The sequence below is a fragment of the Pleurodeles waltl genome, chromosome 2_2, assembly GCF_031143425.1.
Source record: "Pleurodeles waltl isolate 20211129_DDA chromosome 2_2, aPleWal1.hap1.20221129, whole genome shotgun sequence".
NCBI lineage: Eukaryota > Metazoa > Chordata > Amphibia > Caudata > Salamandridae > Pleurodeles > Pleurodeles waltl.
This window is the reverse complement of record NC_090439.1, coordinates 1,141,970,581-1,141,989,605: the sequence shown is the minus strand read 5'-3', so window position 1 is coordinate 1,141,989,605 and position 19,025 is coordinate 1,141,970,581. Positions and strand designations below refer to the sequence as shown.

At 48.6% G+C, this 19,025-nt stretch overlaps 1 protein-coding gene across 9 annotated transcripts in view; it reads right to left on the bottom strand.

The window, feature by feature from the left end:
• NUGGC (nuclear GTPase, germinal center associated) overlaps positions 1 to 19,025 on the bottom strand; it is a 1,501,499-nt gene that overhangs the window by 150,743 nt on the left and 1,331,731 nt on the right. For all 9 annotated transcript variants that reach the window (XM_069221057.1, XM_069221058.1, XM_069221055.1 and 6 more), the window contains one exon: positions 15,994 to 16,247. In XM_069221057.1, the coding sequence (XP_069077158.1) occupies positions 15,994 to 16,247 (254 nt within the window). The remainder of the gene's footprint in view (positions 1 to 15,993; positions 16,248 to 19,025) is intronic.

Sequence of the window (19,025 nt, the reverse complement as noted above, 5' to 3'; positions counted from 1 at the left end):
ACACAAGTAGGCACACAAAACACACCCTCAGCTGCACAGGAATGGCCGGGTGCAGTGTGCAAAGCAGGTGTTGGGATTCTGGTAGGAAACAATGGAGGGACCCGGGGGTCACTCTAGCGGTGCAGGCAGGCACGGGGGGGGCTTCTCCGGATAGCCACCACCTGGGCTAGGCAGAGGGTTGTCTGGGGGTAACTCCTGCACTGAGGTTCAGTTCCTTCAGGTCCTGGGGGCTGCGGGTGCAGTGCTGGTTCCAGGCATCGGGTCCCTTGTTACAGGCAGTTGCGGTCAGGGGGAGCCTCTGGATTCTCTCTGCAGGTGTCGCTGTGGGGGCTGAGGGGGGTCGTCTCAGGCTACTTACGGGCTCGCAGTCACCGAGGAGTCCTCCCTGTGGTGTTTGTTCTCTGGATCTCGAGCCAGGGGTGTCGGATGCAGATTGGGAAGTCTCACGCTTCCGTCGGGAAACGTGAAGCCTTTAAAAGCTGCTTCTTTGTTGCAAAGAAGTTGCTGTTGTTGAGCAGAGCTGCTGCTCACAGGAGTTTCTTGGTCCTTTAGTCCAGGGCAGTCCTCTGAGGCTTCAGAGGTCGCTGGTCCCTGTCAGATGCGTCACTGGTTGCAGGTTTTCGAGACAGGAGACAGGCTGGTAGGGCTGGGGCCAAAGCAGTTGTTGTCGTCCTTCTTCTCTGCAGGCTTGTAGGTCAGCAGTCCTTGTTTCTTCAGGTTGCAGGAATCTGATTTCCTAGGTTCTGGGGGCCCCTAAATACTAAATTTAGGGGTGTGTTTAGGTCTAGGAGGGCAGCAGCCAATGGCTACTGTCCAGGAGAGTGGCTACACCCTCTTTGTGCCTCCTCCCTGAGGGGAGGGGGGCACATTCCTAATCCTATTGGGGGAATCCTCCAAACTCGAGATGGAGGATTTCTAAAAGCAGGGGTCACCTCAGCTCAGGACACCTTAGGGGCTGTCCTGACTGGTGGGTGACTCCTCCTTGTTTTTCTCATTATCTCCGCCAAAAGTGGGGGCTGTGGCCGGAGGGGCGGGCATCTCTACTAGTTGGGATGCACTGGGGCGCTGTAACAAAAGGTGTTACAGTTCCTGCAGGGGGAGTTGAGAAGCACCTCCACCCAGTACAGGCTCTGTTCCTGGCCACAGTGTGACAAAGGCACCCTCTCCTTGTGGCCAGCAACATGTCTGGTGTGTGGCAGGCTGGCAGAAACTGATCAGCCTACACTAGAAGTTAGATTGGTATTCAGGGGGCATCTCTAAGATGCCCTCTGGGTGCATGTTCCAACACATTGCACACTGGCATCAGTGTGCATTTATTGTGCTGAGAAGTTTGATACCAAACTTCTCAGATTTCAGTGTAGCCATTATGAAACTGTGGAGTTCGTGTTTGACAAACTCCCAGACCATATACTCTTATGGCTACCCTGCACCTATAAAAGTCTAAGGTTTTGCTTAGACACTGTAGGGGCATAGTGCTCTAGCACATATGCCGTCACCTGTGGTATAGTGCACCCTGCCTTAGAGCTTCAAGGCCTGCTAGAGGGGTGACTTACCTATGCCACAGGTAGTGTGAGGTTGGCATGCCACTCTGAGGGGAGTGCCAAGTCGACTTAGTCATTTTCTCCCCACCAGCACACACATGCTGTGAGGCAGTGTGCATGTGCTGAGTGAGGGGTCCCCAGGGTGGCATAAGCCATGCTGCAGCCCTTAGAGGCCTTCCCTGGCATCAGGGTCCTTGGTACCAGGGGTACCAGTTACAAGGGACTTATCTGAGTGCAAGGGCTGTGCCAATTGTGGAAGCAAAGGTACAGTTTAGGGAAAGAACACCGGTGCTGGGGCATGGTTAGCAGAGTCCCAGCACACTTTCAATCAAAACTTAGCATCAGCAAAGGCAAAAAGTTAGGGAATAACCATGCCAAGGAGGCATTTCCTTACAACCTACCTCCAAGGAAATGCCCAGAAAAGTGAACTGGACCCTGAACTGTCAAAAGGCCTTTGACACCCTGAAAGAAGCTATGTGCTCAGCACCAGTTTTGAAAGCTCCAGATTATTCAAAGCAGTTCATTTTGCAGACTGATGCCTCTGAGCACGGGATAGGAGCAGTTCTATCTCAAACCAATGATGTGCTTGACCAGCCTGTTGCTTTTATTAGCAGGTGGTTACTCTCCAGGGAGCAACGTTGGAGTGCCATTGAGAGGGAGGCCTTTGCTGTAGTTTGGTCCCTGAAGAAGTTGAGACCATACCTGTTTGCTAGTCACTTCACAGTTCAAACTGACCACAGACCTCTCAGATGGCTAATGCAAATGAAAGGAGAGAAGCCTAAAATGTTGAGGTGGTCCATATCCCTACAGGGAATGGACTTTGTAGTGGAATACAGACCTGCGACTGACTTTGCCAATGCAGATGGCCTTTCCAGGTTCTTCCACTTAGAAAATGAAGAGTCTCTTGGGAAAGGTTAGTCTCAACCTCTTTTGTTTTTATTTTGAGGGGGAGGAGTGGGGGGGGGAGGGGGTGGTTTATGTAGGGGGTTTGTTGATTGTGTAGGGAAATGCCACTGTTGGCATGGTTACCCCCTAACATTTTGCTGATGTCAGTTATGGGTTTCTTCAGTTACTACTGAAGAAACCCAAGGCAGACCCAGATGACCGGAAGAGCTACCGGCCGATCTCCCTCCTCCCCTTCCCAGCCAAGAGCATTGAAAAAGACGTCAACACCCAGCTCTCCCGTTTCCTAGAAGACAGTAAGGCGCTCAACACCTCCCAATCCGGATTCTGAAAAAACCACAGCACAGAGACCGCACTCATCGCTGCCACAGACATAAGGACCATGCTCGACAAAGGAGAAACCGCAGCACTCATCCTGCTGGATCTCTCTGCCGCTTTCGACACGTTATGTCATCACACCCTCCGCACACGACTCAACGGCGGAATCCACAACAAGGCTCTCAACTTGATCTCATCATTTCTCACCGGCAGAACCCAGAGAGTCCGCCTTCCGCCATTCCTGTCAGAGGTCTCCAAGATCATCTGTGGCGTCCTTCAAGGATCCTCCCTTAGCCCAACACTCTTCAATGTCTACATGGCCCCTCTCGACAACATCGCACGGACACACCACATCAACATAGTATCATACGCAGACGACACCCAGCTGATCCTCTCCCTCACAAAAGACCCCACTACTGCCCAAAACAACCTACACAATGGACTTCACGCCATCTCCAAGTGGATGGAATCTAGCCGCCTCAAACTAAACACCGAAAAAACAGAGATCGTCATCTTCGGCTCCAACCCCTCAGCATGGAACGACTCCTGGTAGCCCAACTCCCTAGGCACCGCACCATCGCCCACCACCTACGCTCGCAACCTGGGCTTCATCCTGGACTCCACTCTCAGCATGATCCAACAGGTCAACGCAGTCTCCTCCTCCTGCTACAACAGTCTCCACATGCTCCGCAAGATCTTCAAATGGATCCCCATTGAGACCAGGAAAACCGTCACCCACGCCCTGATCAGCAGCAGATTGGACTACGGCAACGCCCTATATGCAGGAATAACGGTCAAGCTACAATCCAAGCTACAATGAATCCAGAACACTTCTGCCCGCCTCATCCTTGACGTCCCGCGCCGCAACCACACCTCCCCCCTCCTCAGAGACCTGCACTGGCTACCCGTACCGAAAAGGATCACTTTCAAACTCCTTTCCCACGCTCACAAAGCTCTCTACAACACCGGCCCAGCCTACCTCAGCAACAGACTTACCTTCCATGCTCCCACACACCTTCTTCGCTCCGCCAACCTTGCTCTTGCCGCCATTCCCCGCATCCGCCGCACCACCGCCGGAAGATCCTTCTCACACATCGCCGCCAAGACCTGGAACTCACTACCTCTCCAGCTACGCCAGACCCAAGACCCCCTAACTTTCAGGAGGCGCCTCAAAACATGGCTTTTCGACCAGCAGCTTTCCCTCCCCCCAGCGCCTTGAGACCCTAACGTGTGAGTAGTGCGCTTTATAAATATTCTGATTGACTGATTGATTGAAAGTGTTCTGGGACCCTGCTAACCAGGCCCCATCACCAGTGTTCTTTCCTAAAACTGTACCTTTGTCTCCACAATTGGCACAGCCCTGGAACACAGATAAGTAGCTTGTAAATGGTATCCCTGGTAGCAAGGGCGCTGTGGACAGGGAAGGTCTCTAAGGGCTGCATATGTATTATGCCACACTGGGGACCCCTCACTCAGCACATGCACACTGCCTCACAGCTTGTGTGTGCTGGTGGGGAGAAAATGACTAAGTTGACATGGCACTCCCCTCAGAGTGCCATGCCCACATCCCACTGAAGGCATAGGTAAGTCACCCTTCCAGCAGGCCTTGCAGCCCTAAGGCAGAGTGCACTATACCACAGGTCAAGGCATAGCTGCATGAGCACTATGCCCCGACAGTGTCTAAGCCAAATCTTAGACATTGTAGGTGTGGGATACACTGAATTCTGGGACGTTTGGTATCAAACCTCTCAGCACAATAAATCCACACTTATGTCAGTGTGGGATTTATTGAAAAATGCACACAGATGGCATCTTAGAGATGCCCCCTGTATACCATTCCAATTCCTACTTTCAGGCTGACCAGTTCCTGCCAGCTTGCCACAACCAGACAGGTTTCTGGCCACATGGGGTGAGTGCCTTTGTCACTCTGTGGCCAGGAACAAAGCCTGCACTGGGTGGAGGTGCTTCTCAACTCCCTCTGCGTCTGCAGGAACTGTAACAACTGGTGGTGAGCCTCAAAGGCTCATGCCTGTTGCTACAGCGCCTGAGGGCATTCCAGCTAGTGGAGATGCCCGCTCCTCCGGACACTGACCCCACTATTGGCGGCAAGTCCGGAAGAGATAATGAGAAAAACAAGGAGGAGTCACCCACCAATCAGGACAGCCCCTAAGGTGCACTGAGTTGAGGTGACTCCTACCTTTAGAAATTTTCCATCTTGTTTTGGAGGATTCCCCCAATAGGGATAGGGACGTGCCCCATCCTCTCAAGGAAGAGGCACAAAGAGGGTGTCGCCACCCTCCAGGACAGTAGCCATTGGCTACTGCCCCCCAGACCTAAACACCCCCCGAAATTGAGTATTTAGGGGTGACCCTGAACCCAGGAAATCAGATTCCTGCAACCTGAAGAAGGAAGGAGGACTGCTGACCTGAAAGCTCGCGGAGACAACGGAGACACCAACTGAGTTGGCCCCAGCCCTACCGGCCTGTCTCCAGACTCAGAGGAACCTGCACAGCGACGCATCCAGCGGGACCAGCGACCTCTGAGGACTCAGAGGACTGACCTGCACCTAAAGGACCAAGAACCTCCAGAGAACAGTGGCTCTGTTCAAAAACCGCAACAAGAAACCAACTTTAAAGAGACTCTAGCCTCCCACTGGAAGCGTGAATCTTCACACTGCTCCCGACGCCCCCGGCTCGAGTTCAGGACAACCAACACCGCAGAGAGGACTCCCAGGCGACTGCAACAACGTGGACACCCTGAATCGACCTCCCTGCACCCCCACAGCGACGCCTGCAGAGAGGATCCCGAGACTACCCCTGACCGCGACTGCCTGGTAACAAAGGAACCTGACGCATGGACCAAGCACTCCACCCGCAGCTCCCAGGACCGAGAGGAACCAACTACTGGTGCAGGAGTGACCAGCAGGTGGCTCTCATCCTCGCCCAGTCGGTGGCAGGCCCGAGAAACCCCCCTGCGCTTTGCCTGCATTGCCAGAGTGACCCCCCGTCCCTCCACTGATTCAATAAAAAACCCGACACATACTTTGCACACTGCGCCCCTGTGCCGATGAGGGTGTGTTTTGTGTGCTTGTGTCCCCCTCCCCCCCCCAAGTGCTCTACAAAACCCCCCTGGTCTGCTCCCCGAGGACGCAGGTACTTACCTGCTAGCAGACTGGAACTGGAGCACCCCTGTTCTCCATAGGCACTTATGTTGTTTGAGCCCTCCTTTGACCTCTGCACCTGACAGGCCTGGAGTTGTTGGTGCTGAGGGTTTGGGGTTGCCTTGAACCCCCAACGGTGGGCTGCTTATGCCCAAGAGACTGAACTTGTAAATGCTTTACTTACCTGAGAAACTAACCAATACTTACCTTCCCCAGGAACTGTTGATTTTTGCAGTGTCCACTTTTAAAATAGCTTATTGCCACTTTTGCCAAAACTGGGTATACTACTGTTTTAATTCAAAGTTCCATACTTGACTGTGAAGTACCTTACAATTTATGTACTTACCTAAATACTGAATCTCGTGGTTCTAAAATAAATTAAGAAAATAATATTTTTCTATATTAAAACCTATTGGCCTAGAGTTAGGTCCGTGAGTGTGTGTTCTCATGTATTGCCTGTGTGTGTCAAACAAATGCTTAACACTACCCTCTGATAAGCCTACTGCTCGACCACACTACCACCAAATAGAGCATTAGAATGATCTAATTTTGCCACTATCTTACCTCTAAGGGGAACCCTTGGACTCTGTGTACACTATTTCTTACTTTGAAATAGTATATACAGAGTCAACTTCCTACAAGAGGCCAATAGTATCTGGGATCGGGTCCATTCCAGAGCCCCTCCCGCAATTTTGCGACTGGTTCTTACAACCGTAGGTGAAGCAAATACCAACATATGTAAAGGACACAAAAGATGTACTCAATCTGCTTGACGGCCTAGAATTCAACACAGGAAAAAGGAGTACTTGATAACCCTGGACGTCAGGTCTTTGTATACTAACATACCTCAGGGAGCCACCCTTGATGTTATCTGTAACCTTTTCAATAACAGTGTTTGGAACTCTATAACTCTTCCAGAGTTTATTTTAGATTCTGCACACACAGCCCTTACTAGAAACCTTTTTTGAATTCAATACAAATTACTATATTTAAGTACACGGAACTTCGATGGGCAGTACCTTTGCCCTGAGTCTGGCATGTCTCTACGTAGACCACTTTGAGAAATGTTTTTTCCTAAATTAAGAGAATCCATACCGTGACCGAATCAGGCTATGGAAACGTTACATCAATGACATTCTCCTGGTCTGGACAGGAACAAGAGAAGGCAAGACAATTTTTGTGAACTGGTTAAATGCTTTAAATCCTTTTTTGAGATTCACATCAACGATAGGTGACAAAGAACTCTCCTTTCTCAATCTCCTCATATCTGAAAAGGACAGCTTCTTAAAAACAGAAGTCTTCAATAAGCCAACCGACAGGAACAACCTGCTACAATTCCTCAGCTTTCATCCACGTTCTCTCAAAGAGAACCTACCAGTAGGTCAATTTCTCCGCCTACGACGTAACTGCACAGAACTGACAGACTACACCACGCACGTCAAGAAACCTACTAATAAACTTCATGCCAAGGGCTACCCAGCCCGTCTCACTAGAAGAGCCGAAAAAAGAGCTCATTTCAGCCACAGGGATTTGTTGCTGCAACCATCGGTACAAGCCGATAAGAAGGACAGCATAATCTGTGTAACCACCTTCAACTCACTATCCAATACAGATAAAAAGATAATCAAGGAAGATCCTAACATCAGGAGGTCTTCACTTTGAATCCCCACTCAATGCCTTCAAAAAAGCAAAAAGCATCCGTGACATGGTAGTCCATACTCGACCATGTGACAGGACTCCTGTCAACAAACAACATTATGGCACCCACCGCCACCCACGGGTCACTTCCCCTGTGGCAACTGCCAGTTCACAAAAAAAAGACTACCAAATTGGAACTCGGGTTGCAGACACCATGGGAGTTGAGGACCCTCACAAACTGTAACAGTAAAAATGTCATTTATATGATAAAATGCCCTTGCCAACTCATGTATATCAGCATGACCACCAGGAGAGTGGGAACATGCATCTGTGAGCATCGAAGTACCATTAGATGCCGAGGGGATGCAACCCATTTAACAGAACATTGCATTCTGAACAACCATGATCTCGATGATATGGAGTGGTTTGTCATAGACAAACTCGGCAATCCGACTATAAACATGAAACCAAAACTGTTATATTATGAACAGAGATGGATATGGAGGCTGCACACAGACACCATGGGACTCAATGATAACATCCAATGGTCAGCCCTGTAAAACCTTAGCAACATTCCCCTGTCCCTTCCCTACCTATTACACATCCCTCCCTTTCCCCCTTCCCTCCTCTCCAATTTTCTCCCCTTTTTTTTCTCTCTACCCCCTCTTTTCCACTTCTTTCTTGTTGTCTCTTTCTTCTGTTTTCTTTTCTTCTTTCTCCCCTTGTTTCTTCCTTTGTAACCCCCTCCCTTCTCCCCCTTCCTCTCCTCTCTTCTCCTTCTTATCCCACCCCCCCGTTTCTTTCTTTCAAGTCTTTCCCCTTTTTTTACTTTTCCACTTTTGTTCCCCCTCCCTCCCCCTTTTTGCCCCCCTTGTCCCCCGTGGTTTCGTTCTTCCATGTGTTTCAGCCTCCCCCCCTTATTTTTCCCTCCACCTTTTTCTCCAGGTGTACAGGTGTTATCGGCCACCCGCCCTGAACCGCGGTCATATCCATTGCTTCCAACTGCTCCGATCGGAGCAGCTGTCATTCCGAGCCCTCGCTTGGGCTCCCGGTTGCTAGGCAACCATCCGACACGCATGCCTCCGAGTGCAGGGACTACATTTCCCAGCACTTGGGGGCCGGGTAGACGCACGGTGTCTCCAAACGACTCACTTACGTCCGGCCTGCCCGGCAGCCGGGCGCTCGCGTCCCTGGTGGCCGGGCTCGCCAGAAGTTCTGCAGCATCGATGCTCCAGCTGAGGCACACGTGAGCACAATTTACATCAATCAGCGCATCCACTTAAACCCCTGCCGCGTTCAGGCCCAAGTGAACAAGCGGCTGGGACACGGACCACATAGGTGTACAAGCATGTTGCTGCCTTTGGAGTAGTAAGTCAAATAACTTCCCCAGTGGGCCCCCTTTGATTCTCCATGGCTTCTTCTCTCCTTTTGAGATAAGTATCCATGTTTGTGTGTCTAGTGATTATGTTCTTTCTCCTTCACAAGTTTTTATTACAAGTGTGTTACTTAGTGATTCTCCTGCAACAGATTGATATAGTGATCACTCAGTAACCCTTTTCCGCATTATCAACCACCTCTTAATTACCAGCCTGCTAGCAAGTGGTAGCTCGACCTCCTTAGCCATATTTTTATATTTTGAATCCATGTCTCCCCCATAGAGCGTGACTACAAAGGGCAACCCCCTTCCGTTAGTTCCCAGACCAGAGGCTATCCACCGTTTTTCACAGGGTAAGACCGTTTTAATAGGCTTTCATTGCCAAAAGACCTCAATAACTCTTGCATGTGTATGTGTGTTTTTCCACGTCAGTGTGCTGTGGTTTGTAGTGAAGTGGCACAGATATTTCACAACCGTTTACTTGTTTTCTTATTTCTTTTTTTAGGCCATACCCCTTCAAATTTTCCAGGTAGGCATATTTTCACAGAGCACTTATCTTTCCCAACGAGCATACAAATCTGCTCCCCACCTTTAGGGATCCTTGACCCTGATGAATGCCCCAAACCTTTTTGGCTCTTAGGGTGGGCAGAAACATGTTGGTCCCCATTTTTTAGGCCACTTGAGTCTTTATAGTCAAATGAGTCCCCATCCCGGTTTTTACTCTTACCTACGAACACCGACATTAAAACTTCTTAGTTAAACAGGTGATTTGTAAGGTAATTTTATCTTTCACCACCCTTATCTGGATTCCTTGTATTATCCACCAAGATTTAATCTCAGCACTCCCTCTGTAGTTGTTTTAACAACGAGGTTGATTCCTCCCAGGAAGTATCATCTTACCTGGGTGGGGCTAGGTGGTCATATGATGAAGCATGACACTATACTGTGTGTGAGACCACGTAGTCCGTAAACTCCCTCAAAGGTCCAGCCACCCGTCACACCCACACATCCTCTTTCATTATGGTGAGCGCTCAACCAACGTACATTGAAAAGGCCACAAGAGACCTGTTCTCCCCTACACCACCCCACACACTTTGTGTATTTACTGTAGTAGCTCCTCCATTTAATTTCAATGGGCCCGATCATACCTGTCCATATGGTTTGAGATTTGGTTATGCGCCAATGGTTTGCGGCCTGTGCCTCCACCCTCTTCCCTGTGGCATCAATCCTCTTGCTCTCCTTTTCTGGGGGAGAAGAGTCCCTGGTGGCCTGGCTGTTAGCCTGTTTATGGGCAGTTGCTGCCACTATGGAGTTGGGTGGTGCCTGTGCCCTGATGTAAAGCCGGTCAGAAGGGGGCACTTTGTGCTTCTTGTCCACCCGTGGGTCATCACCCTAGAGTGTACAGGCTCCTTGAAGATATCATCTGCATGCCTAAACATACCAGGGAGCATGGGGAGGAATTGCGTATCCCGATGCGTAGTGGAAAGGGTGTCGAACAAGAAATCTTACTCAATGGGGTCTTTGTACAGCTCTACATGGTGAAAGGCGGCTGCCCTAGTAATTACCTGCTGATAGAAATATTGTCTTCTGGTGATGAGTGCTGTGCAGGGTAAAGTTCAGGGTAATATGAGGGAATGGGATCAGGGTCATAGGCATCCCATATGTTGTTTTGTCAGGAGAACCTATCTAAATCCCCAGTGCAGAACTGTTGTGACCCCCTGAGGAATGTTGTCCCCTTGTATGGACGATTGTGGAGACTGAGTAGGGGAATGGGTGGTGGTGAGGAATGGGGTGGAAGAGGTGGTGAGGATGTCTGCGAGGTGGGCTATTCGCCTTGCCCTTTGTCCTCCTCTTGGAGGGGACGGGAACGTTCAAGGCCTCTTGACAGGAAGGTTTCCTTTTGGGAAGCATAGGAGGGGAAGGTGTGGCAATGATCGGACCTGTGCCTTCCTGGATCTGGAGGACTGGCCTGAATCTCTGGCTTCCGTGGTTTTCAGTTCTGAGGGCTTCAGTGCTAAGGTCTTGGTCTTTGGAGCTTGGTCAGTGCCGATGTCGAGGCTGACGGCTTGGTCCCGAAACCATGCCTCGGCCCAAAGCTATTGAGGCCCATGGCATGGCTTTGGCCTTGGCAAACATTTTTGGTGCTGAGCCAGAAAGCAGGGTGGCCAAAACAGTCTTTTGGTAACTCTATGATGGGCTGTAAGACTTTTTTTGGGAGGATTTCTGAGGGGCAGCAGGGGCCACAGTACTCATGCACAGGGCTAGAGGAAAGTTCTTGACTTTCAATGTCGAACTCGACATCTGACTTGGCACTGTCCTATATAGAGAAGGCTTCCTTCTCCTGCACTAGTTCCTCCTGAGCAAGTTCCTCTCTAAAAAGGTCTGATGGGGTGGGAGGAGTCGCCCGGTGTCTTCTGAGCCATTTCCAGCTGGCAAACTCATTGATCTCAAAGGGTGTTTTAAGACTGGACAAACTTACAGGTGTCACGGTGTAGGAAGGTAGCCTCTTTCTAGCCTTGTTACCCCCACTTTTGGCCTGTTTGTGAGTATATGTCAGGGTGTTTTTACTGTCTCACTGGGATACTGCCAGCCAGGGCCCAGTGCTCATAGTGAAAACCCTATGTTGTCAGTATGTTTGGTATGTGTCACTGGGATCCTGCTAGCCAGTACCCCAGTGCTCATAAGTTTGTGGCCTGTATGTGTTCCCTGTGTGGTGCCTAACTGTTTCACTGAGGCTCTGCTAACCAGAACCTCAGTGTTTATGCTCTCTCTGCTTTTAAAATTGTCACTGCAGGCTAATGACTAATTTAACCAATTCTCATTGGCACACTGGAACACCCTTATAATTCCCTAGCATATGGTACCTAGGTACCCAGGGTATTGGGGTTCCAGGAGATCCCTGTGGGCTGCAGCATTTCTTTAGCCATCCATAGGGAGCTCAGACAAAGTGAAATAACGTCCACGTTATTTCACAGCCATTTTACACTGCACTTAAGTAACTTATAAGTCACCTATATGTCTAACCCTCACCTAGTGAAGGTTAGGGGCACTAGCCAAGGTGCCCCCACATTGTTCAGGGCAATTTCCCAAGACTTTGTGAGGGCGGGGACACCATTACACACGTGCACTACATATAGGTCAATACCTATATGTAGTGTCACAATGGAAACTCCGAACATGGCCATGTAACATGTCTAGGATCATGGAATTGTCACCCCAATACCATTGTGGTATTGGGGGGACAATTCCATGCATCCCCGGGGCTCCAGGATAGAGCCCGGGTACTGGCAAACTAACTTCCCGGGGTTTAATCTGCAGCTACCGCTGCTGACAACCCTCAGACAGGTTTCTGCCCACCTGGGGCCTGGGCAGCCCAGTCCCAGGAAGGCAGAACAAAGGATTTCCTCTGAGAGAGGGTGTTACACCCTCTCCCTTTGGAAATAGGTGTTAAGGGCCTGAGAGGAGTAGCCGCTACTGGCCTCTGGAAATGCTTTGAAGGGCACCGATGGTACCCTGCTTGCATAAGCCAGTCTACACCGGTTCAGGGATCCCCCCAGCCCTGCTCTGGTGCGAAACTGGACCAAGGAAAGGGGAGTGACCACTCCCCTGACCAGCACCTCCCCAGGGGAAGTGCCCAGAGCTCCTCCAGTGTGTCCCAGACCTCTGCCATCTTGGATGCAGAGGTGTGAGGGCACAATGGACACCTCTGAGTGGCCAGTGCCAGCAGGTGGCGTCAGAGACCCCTCCTGATAGGTGCTTACCTTTCCCTGCAGCCAATCCTCCTCTGAGGGCTATTTAGGGTCTCTCCTGTGGGTTTCTCTTCAGATAACGAATACAAGAGCTCATCAGAGTTCCTCTGCACTTCCCTCTTCGACTTCTGGCAAGGACAGGCCGCTGACTGCTCCAGGACGCCTGCAAAACCGCAACAAAGTAGCAAGAAGACTACCAGCAATATTGTAGCGCCTCATCCTGCCAGCTTTCTCGACTGTTTCCTGGTGGTGCATGCTCTGAGGGCTGTCTGCCTTCACCCTGCACTGGAAGCCAAGAAGAAATCTCCCGTGGGTCGACGGAATCTTCCCCCTGCCAACGCAGGCACCAAACGTCCGCATCACCGGTCCTCTGGGTCCCCTTTCATCCTAACGAGCGTGCTCCCTGGAACACTGGAGCTGAATCCATTGGCCCTTCTGTCCAAATTTGGTGGAGGTAAGTTCTTGCCTCCCCACACCAGACGGTCATCCTGTGTACTGCGTGAACTGCAGCTGCTCGGGCTGCTGTGCACTTTTGCAAGACTTCCTTTGTGCACAGCCTAGCCCAGGTCCCCAGCACTCTGTCCTGCACTGCCCAAATCGCTGAGTTGGACTCAGACTTCGTGGGACCCTCTTTTGTTGTGCTGAGTCGACAGTCGTGCTCAGATCTTTTGAATGCCTGTTCAGGTGCTTCTGCGGGTGCTGCCTGCTTCTGTGTGGGCTCTCCATGTTGCTAAGCGCCCCCTCTGTCTCCTCCTCCAAGGGGCGACCTCCTGGTTCTTCCTGGGCCCTGGCAGCACCCAAAATCCTCAACGTGACTCTTGCAGCTAGCAAGGCTTGTTTGCGGTCTTTCTGCGTGGAAACAACTCTGCATCCTCCAGCACGCCGTGGGACATCGTCTGACCAAAGGAGAAGTTCCTGGGGCCTTCCGTTGTTGCAGAATCTTCGGCTTCTTCCACCCGGAGGCAGCCCTTTTGCACGTTCATCCGGGGTTTAGTGGGCTCTTGCCCCACCTGGACACTTGCGTGACTCTTGGACATGGTCACCTTCCTTTACAGGTCCTCAGGTCCAGGAATCCGTCTTCAGTGCTTTGCAGTCAGTTGTTGCCTTTGCAGAATCCCCTATCTCGACTTTACTGTCTTTCTGGGGTAGTAGGGTAACTTAACTCCTACTTTTCAGGGTCTTGGGGTGGGGTATCTTGGACACCCTTAGTGTTTTCGTACACTCCCAGTGACCCTCTACACAGTACACTAGGCCTGGGGTCCATTTGTGATTCGCATTCCACTTTTGGAGTATATGGTTTGTGTTGCCCCTAGGCCTATTGTCTCCTATTGCGTTCTATTGTGTTCTACAGTGTTTGTACTACTTTTCTAACTGTTTACATACCTGATTTTGGTTTGTGTGTATATTTTGTGTATATTACTTACCTCCTAATGGAGTATATCCTCTGAGATACTTTTGGCATATTGTCACTAAAATAAAGTACCTTTATTTTTAGTAACTCCGAGTATTGTGTTTCTTATGATATAGTGCTAAGTAATATAAGTGGTATAGTAGGAGCTTTGCATGTCTCCTAGTTCAGCCTAAGCTGCTCTGCTATAGCTAACTCTATCAGCCTAAGCTGCTAGAACACTTCTAATCTACTAATAAGGGATAACTGGACCTGGCACAAGGTGTAAGGACCACAACGTACCCACTATAAGCCAGGCCAGCCTCCTACACACAGTCGACCTCGCGGTGGTCTGGAGAGAGATGGAGGATGCACACGAGGTGTTGGTCAGTGTGCGGGAACTTGGCGTGGCACTGAGAACAGAAGCGGAATGGAGTCTGTTCTATCAGGTAACCATTCCAGTCGATGCGAAAGCCCAAGGCAGCAGCTGGCACACTGAACGGCGGTCGGTCAGAGCCTAAACAGACGCAAGCATCGAGAGCGCTGATAGGAGAAGCGTGCAATAACAATACCTTTGAAAGGGAACAGAAAGATTTAAGAAAATAAACAGAGTTGAAAGACAGAGCAGAGGCACACATGTCTGAACCAGATAGCAGAAAGAAAACAATCTAACAAAGGAGTTTATGCCCATGCACAATATCACCAAGACGAGGAGTCACTGGATCTTGTGAGTCAAAACATTTCTTTGAAGAAAAACAACTTGCTCCTCTCCAGACCCAACATGAGATGGCAGGAGTATGCAGAGCATGTGTATCTAGAGCCACACATGCCATCTAACATCTATTTTTCTTTCTTCAAACTGTAAAGCACTCCATATTTGCTATCTTGCAGGATTTTAGTGGAAAACATCCTGCAGTATCTGCATGTACTAACATCTGTGTTGAAGACATAGGCAATAAAAACACAGGTCATGAACATCATCAGAATGAAGTTGCTTTTGGCTACAAGTACCACAGTTCCTGAAGAGAAACTTCTTAGGAGTGTTTGACATTCTGAAGAAAAAAGAAATAAATGCTCCAGGGCTGATCAAGGAGGTAGATACCAATCTCAATCAACCGAATAAGAGCAGAGATCCGTGGAGGCCCCCTGCACAAACATGGATTACATAATCTGAGTGATGGTGGCCGCTTGGATAGTGCACTTCAGAAAACCTCCACCTCACTTGTGAAATTTTGGGTAATTTTAAATGAGGTGGGTGTGCTACTAAATTAAAAGATATTTGTTTCAAATGAGTATGATTGATTGCTGTTCTTCTTTAATGTGTTATCTGAGGCTCCCCCGCAAGGATGGTGAGGGATTTAGTTTCAAGTTTGTGAAAACATGAAAGATCCAATAATAGATAACATGGAAAGCAAGATTCTGTCCACAAAAGTTAACACAAATCAGACAAAAAATCTTGCTCAGTGTAACCAAGCAGAAGCCTTCAAGGCAATAGGCAAAAACTGAAATCTGTACACTGAGAAGAGCAGAGTTCTCTCCACTACATGACTAATGGCACCATGTGCAGATTCAACGCTGAACTTACTCTCATGTTTGACCCTCGCTGATAACTTTGCCTACATCATCTTTCTTTTTTGTAAATGTTGTGTATTCAAAGAAGAAAAACAATTAAATAAAAATATACTGGAACAAAATGTCATGCTAGAGAATCAGATCTACCAGAATAGCATAACTAAATGTTTCAGCCATAGCCAGGAATCACTCATTTTATCAGACTGATATTTGCCTTATCATTAAACATTTTGAGCCCTGAAATGTGTAGCAGCTGGATTAATGTTTATAGAATAGCCTGCCTGCACATTATTTAGTCAGTCATAAATCATAAGAAAATAAGAGCACTTTCAAACTACAAAACTGAATACCTGCTTGAATAATGTGTTTGCGGACTCCTTCCTTGTGCAGATGAAAAAGAAGGAGAAGATGACCTCTGATGTGGTGCCCGACTTTCATGTTTCTGTTTTTTGATCAGCCCAGACTGGCTATAATCTCCACCTCTCTTTCGGCCAAAAGGGTGCATGCGGTAACTAGGGCCTGCTAGATTCTGCAGCACCTGTGATGAGGGGCAAGAGCTGGAAGATGCAGATTCTTTTGTGGACTCCCTCTTTACAACCGAGTCCTAAACAGAACATAGTAGGCATTTGTTTATTACGAAACTTCATATTAACATCTGTTCTACAGAAGAGTTCGGAAAAAGTCCACTTTACATGAAGACAGGTAAAATACACTTTTCAGTAAGATGACAAATTTCTACCCCTTGGCTAATATTTGACTTTATAAGCAGTAAACTGAGATATAAACTGCGTGTGAAACGGGACCAGGCCACAGTCTGAATGCAGATAAATATTAGCAATAGGACCCTAGAAAGAAAAAGTGTTTCACAGCCATATGAACTGTTACATAGCCCCAATCCAAGCACTGGAATATTTCTTATTATTTTGTTTGTTAGCACAACAGCATCATAATTGTATCAGTGAAGTTTAACAGGAAATTTACATTTACACATTAAAAAATGCTTCGACTACATTTCCTTTCTAGATTAGGAGAATTTGGAGAATTCATGTTTTGGAAACTGTCTACTTTTAGATCTATATTTCTTCAGGAAAACACAGCTGTGGTACTGATACCATATACCTAGGACTACCATGTCCACATGGCCTATCCATCTGCATCTCTTCCAGTGGCACACTGCTGCACTTCTATCCAGGGCAAGCAAAAACTTGAAGACAAGGAAGTAAGTTACTTATCCGTAACTGTATTCTCCAGTGTTGGTATCTTTCATTGATTCACATGCTTGAATCATTCCCCATCGTTGAAGTGGGAGTCCTACAGTGTAGGAGGCCAGCTCAGTTTTCATTGTACATCTATGGCACCCTATCCTGAGTCCAGGCAATCCTTAGTGATCGTGTTTTTGCGCTTAGACAACCAAAGCTCTCTAGAGGTAGCTGTGGAAGGCAGCTCAGGCTTATCAGGGAGGAGTGTAAAGCACTTACAATACCAGAGTAGGCAGTCAGTGATGTTCACACAAGAAAGAACCAAACCAAGCATTACAAAAATAAAGTATTGACTAATACTATCCTCCAATTGATATATCTCCACTTGGAGATATCTACACACAAAAAATACTTAGAAACAAACAGGAAAAGCATAGAAATACATGGAACTTTGGCTGGGGGAACAAACCATATACTAAGAAAGTGGTATAAGGATGGAGATGGCCGACCAAGGAAAGTGTGTTAGGATCCCAGGGACTGGAAGAGTATGAAATCACCCAAGTTAAGTAATAGAAACCCCCCAAGCGCCTCTGTGCAGAGGTGCTATCTAGCCAAGTGTCCCATAGGCTAACACTGGACCATTGCGGTTGGAATTTTCAGTATTAAGGACCCTTCCCAGAGGACCCCGAGGGAACCAGTTGGCACAAGGAAGATTTGATAATTCCCCCACCCAGGAAAGTGGAGTATCACACCAGGGAGCCCAGGCGCATGCAGGTGAATTGACGTTAGAAACCTTCATTAGAGTCAATGGGAGCCTCCTTTGTCCAGCTGCTGTTGCGAACCGTGGACCAGGTCGGAGGAACCCAAAGGTGAATTCTGGACAAGAAGAACATGAAAAAGAAGGGGACAGTGTCCAGACCACTCGGAGAGGACCATGAGGTGGAGGTAGGCAACATCCGTCCTCTTGGGAAGAAGTTCCAGCAGGTCGGTGAACGAAGGAGTACAGCTCCAGAGTCCAGGTGATGCAGGAGGATCCTTGGAGTGGCCAGTGATACCAAGCATGCCTAGGTTCGGTGAAGCCATTATAGTTGATCTACTCATGTTCATCAGTGCCCACTACATACCTTAAAGTGGCTTCCCCGCACTTACAAAGCCCAGGGAATAGAGCCTGGGGTTTGTAGGGGCACCTCTGCTCATGGAAGGGGTGCCTTCACACTTAGAACCATGCACCCTGCCTCTGGGCTGAAGGGCCTACTATAGGGGTGACCTACGGTGTCCAAGTGCAGTGACCGCGACATAAGGCAAGCCTTATATCTAGAGTGAAAGGTGCATGCACCACTGCATGCAGGGTGCAATGGCAGGCCTGCAGGCACAGTTTGCATGCTGCAGCCCATGGAAGACCCCTGGTCTACCAATGCCTTGGGTACCCAACTATCATATACTAGGGACTTACATGGATGCACCAGTATGCCAATGGTGGGGTGTGAAAGTTACCATACAGCCAAAGTTGCAGGAGAGAGCACTGACACTGGGGTCATAATTTGCAAGATCCCAGTGAACTACAGTCTAAACACACTGAAACCAGGCAAAAAATAGGGTAACTATTTTAGAAGGATGCTACTTTCCCACACACAGTACCACTGATAGCAGTAGAGAAAGTACATACATAGAGGTTAATGTTAAAGGCCTTCACTTTAACAGCTTATTAACAATTTAAAAAGAACCAAAGTCCAACTAATCAGGCTACAGCACCCTTTAAAACCCTCACCACATAGGCTCCAGTCCCTCAGATTTTCTAGCACAAGTGAGATATACACAGGTTTGTAAAGTGTTTTCTTCTCCAGTATTGGATCTTTTATAGATTCACATGCATGAATCAGAATAGTTAGAAATGTGCATTTGCGAATAACATTACACCATTATAGCAGATGGTGGGATGGGATTAAGTAAAGATTGGCTCACCTTATTGGAAAAGATCATGTCTGTGACAGAACTGGATGGCTACGGTGATCCATCTGAATGTGGTCTGTTTTGATAGTGGAAACCTCTCCGTGGTGTCCCATTAGCTAAAAGCTGTTAGTTTTACCCAATTGTTTTGTTCTATGTAAACAGAATTTAATACATCTCTCTACATCCGGTGTATGTAAAGACCTCTCTGCTGAAGTCTGCAGACTGGCAACAAA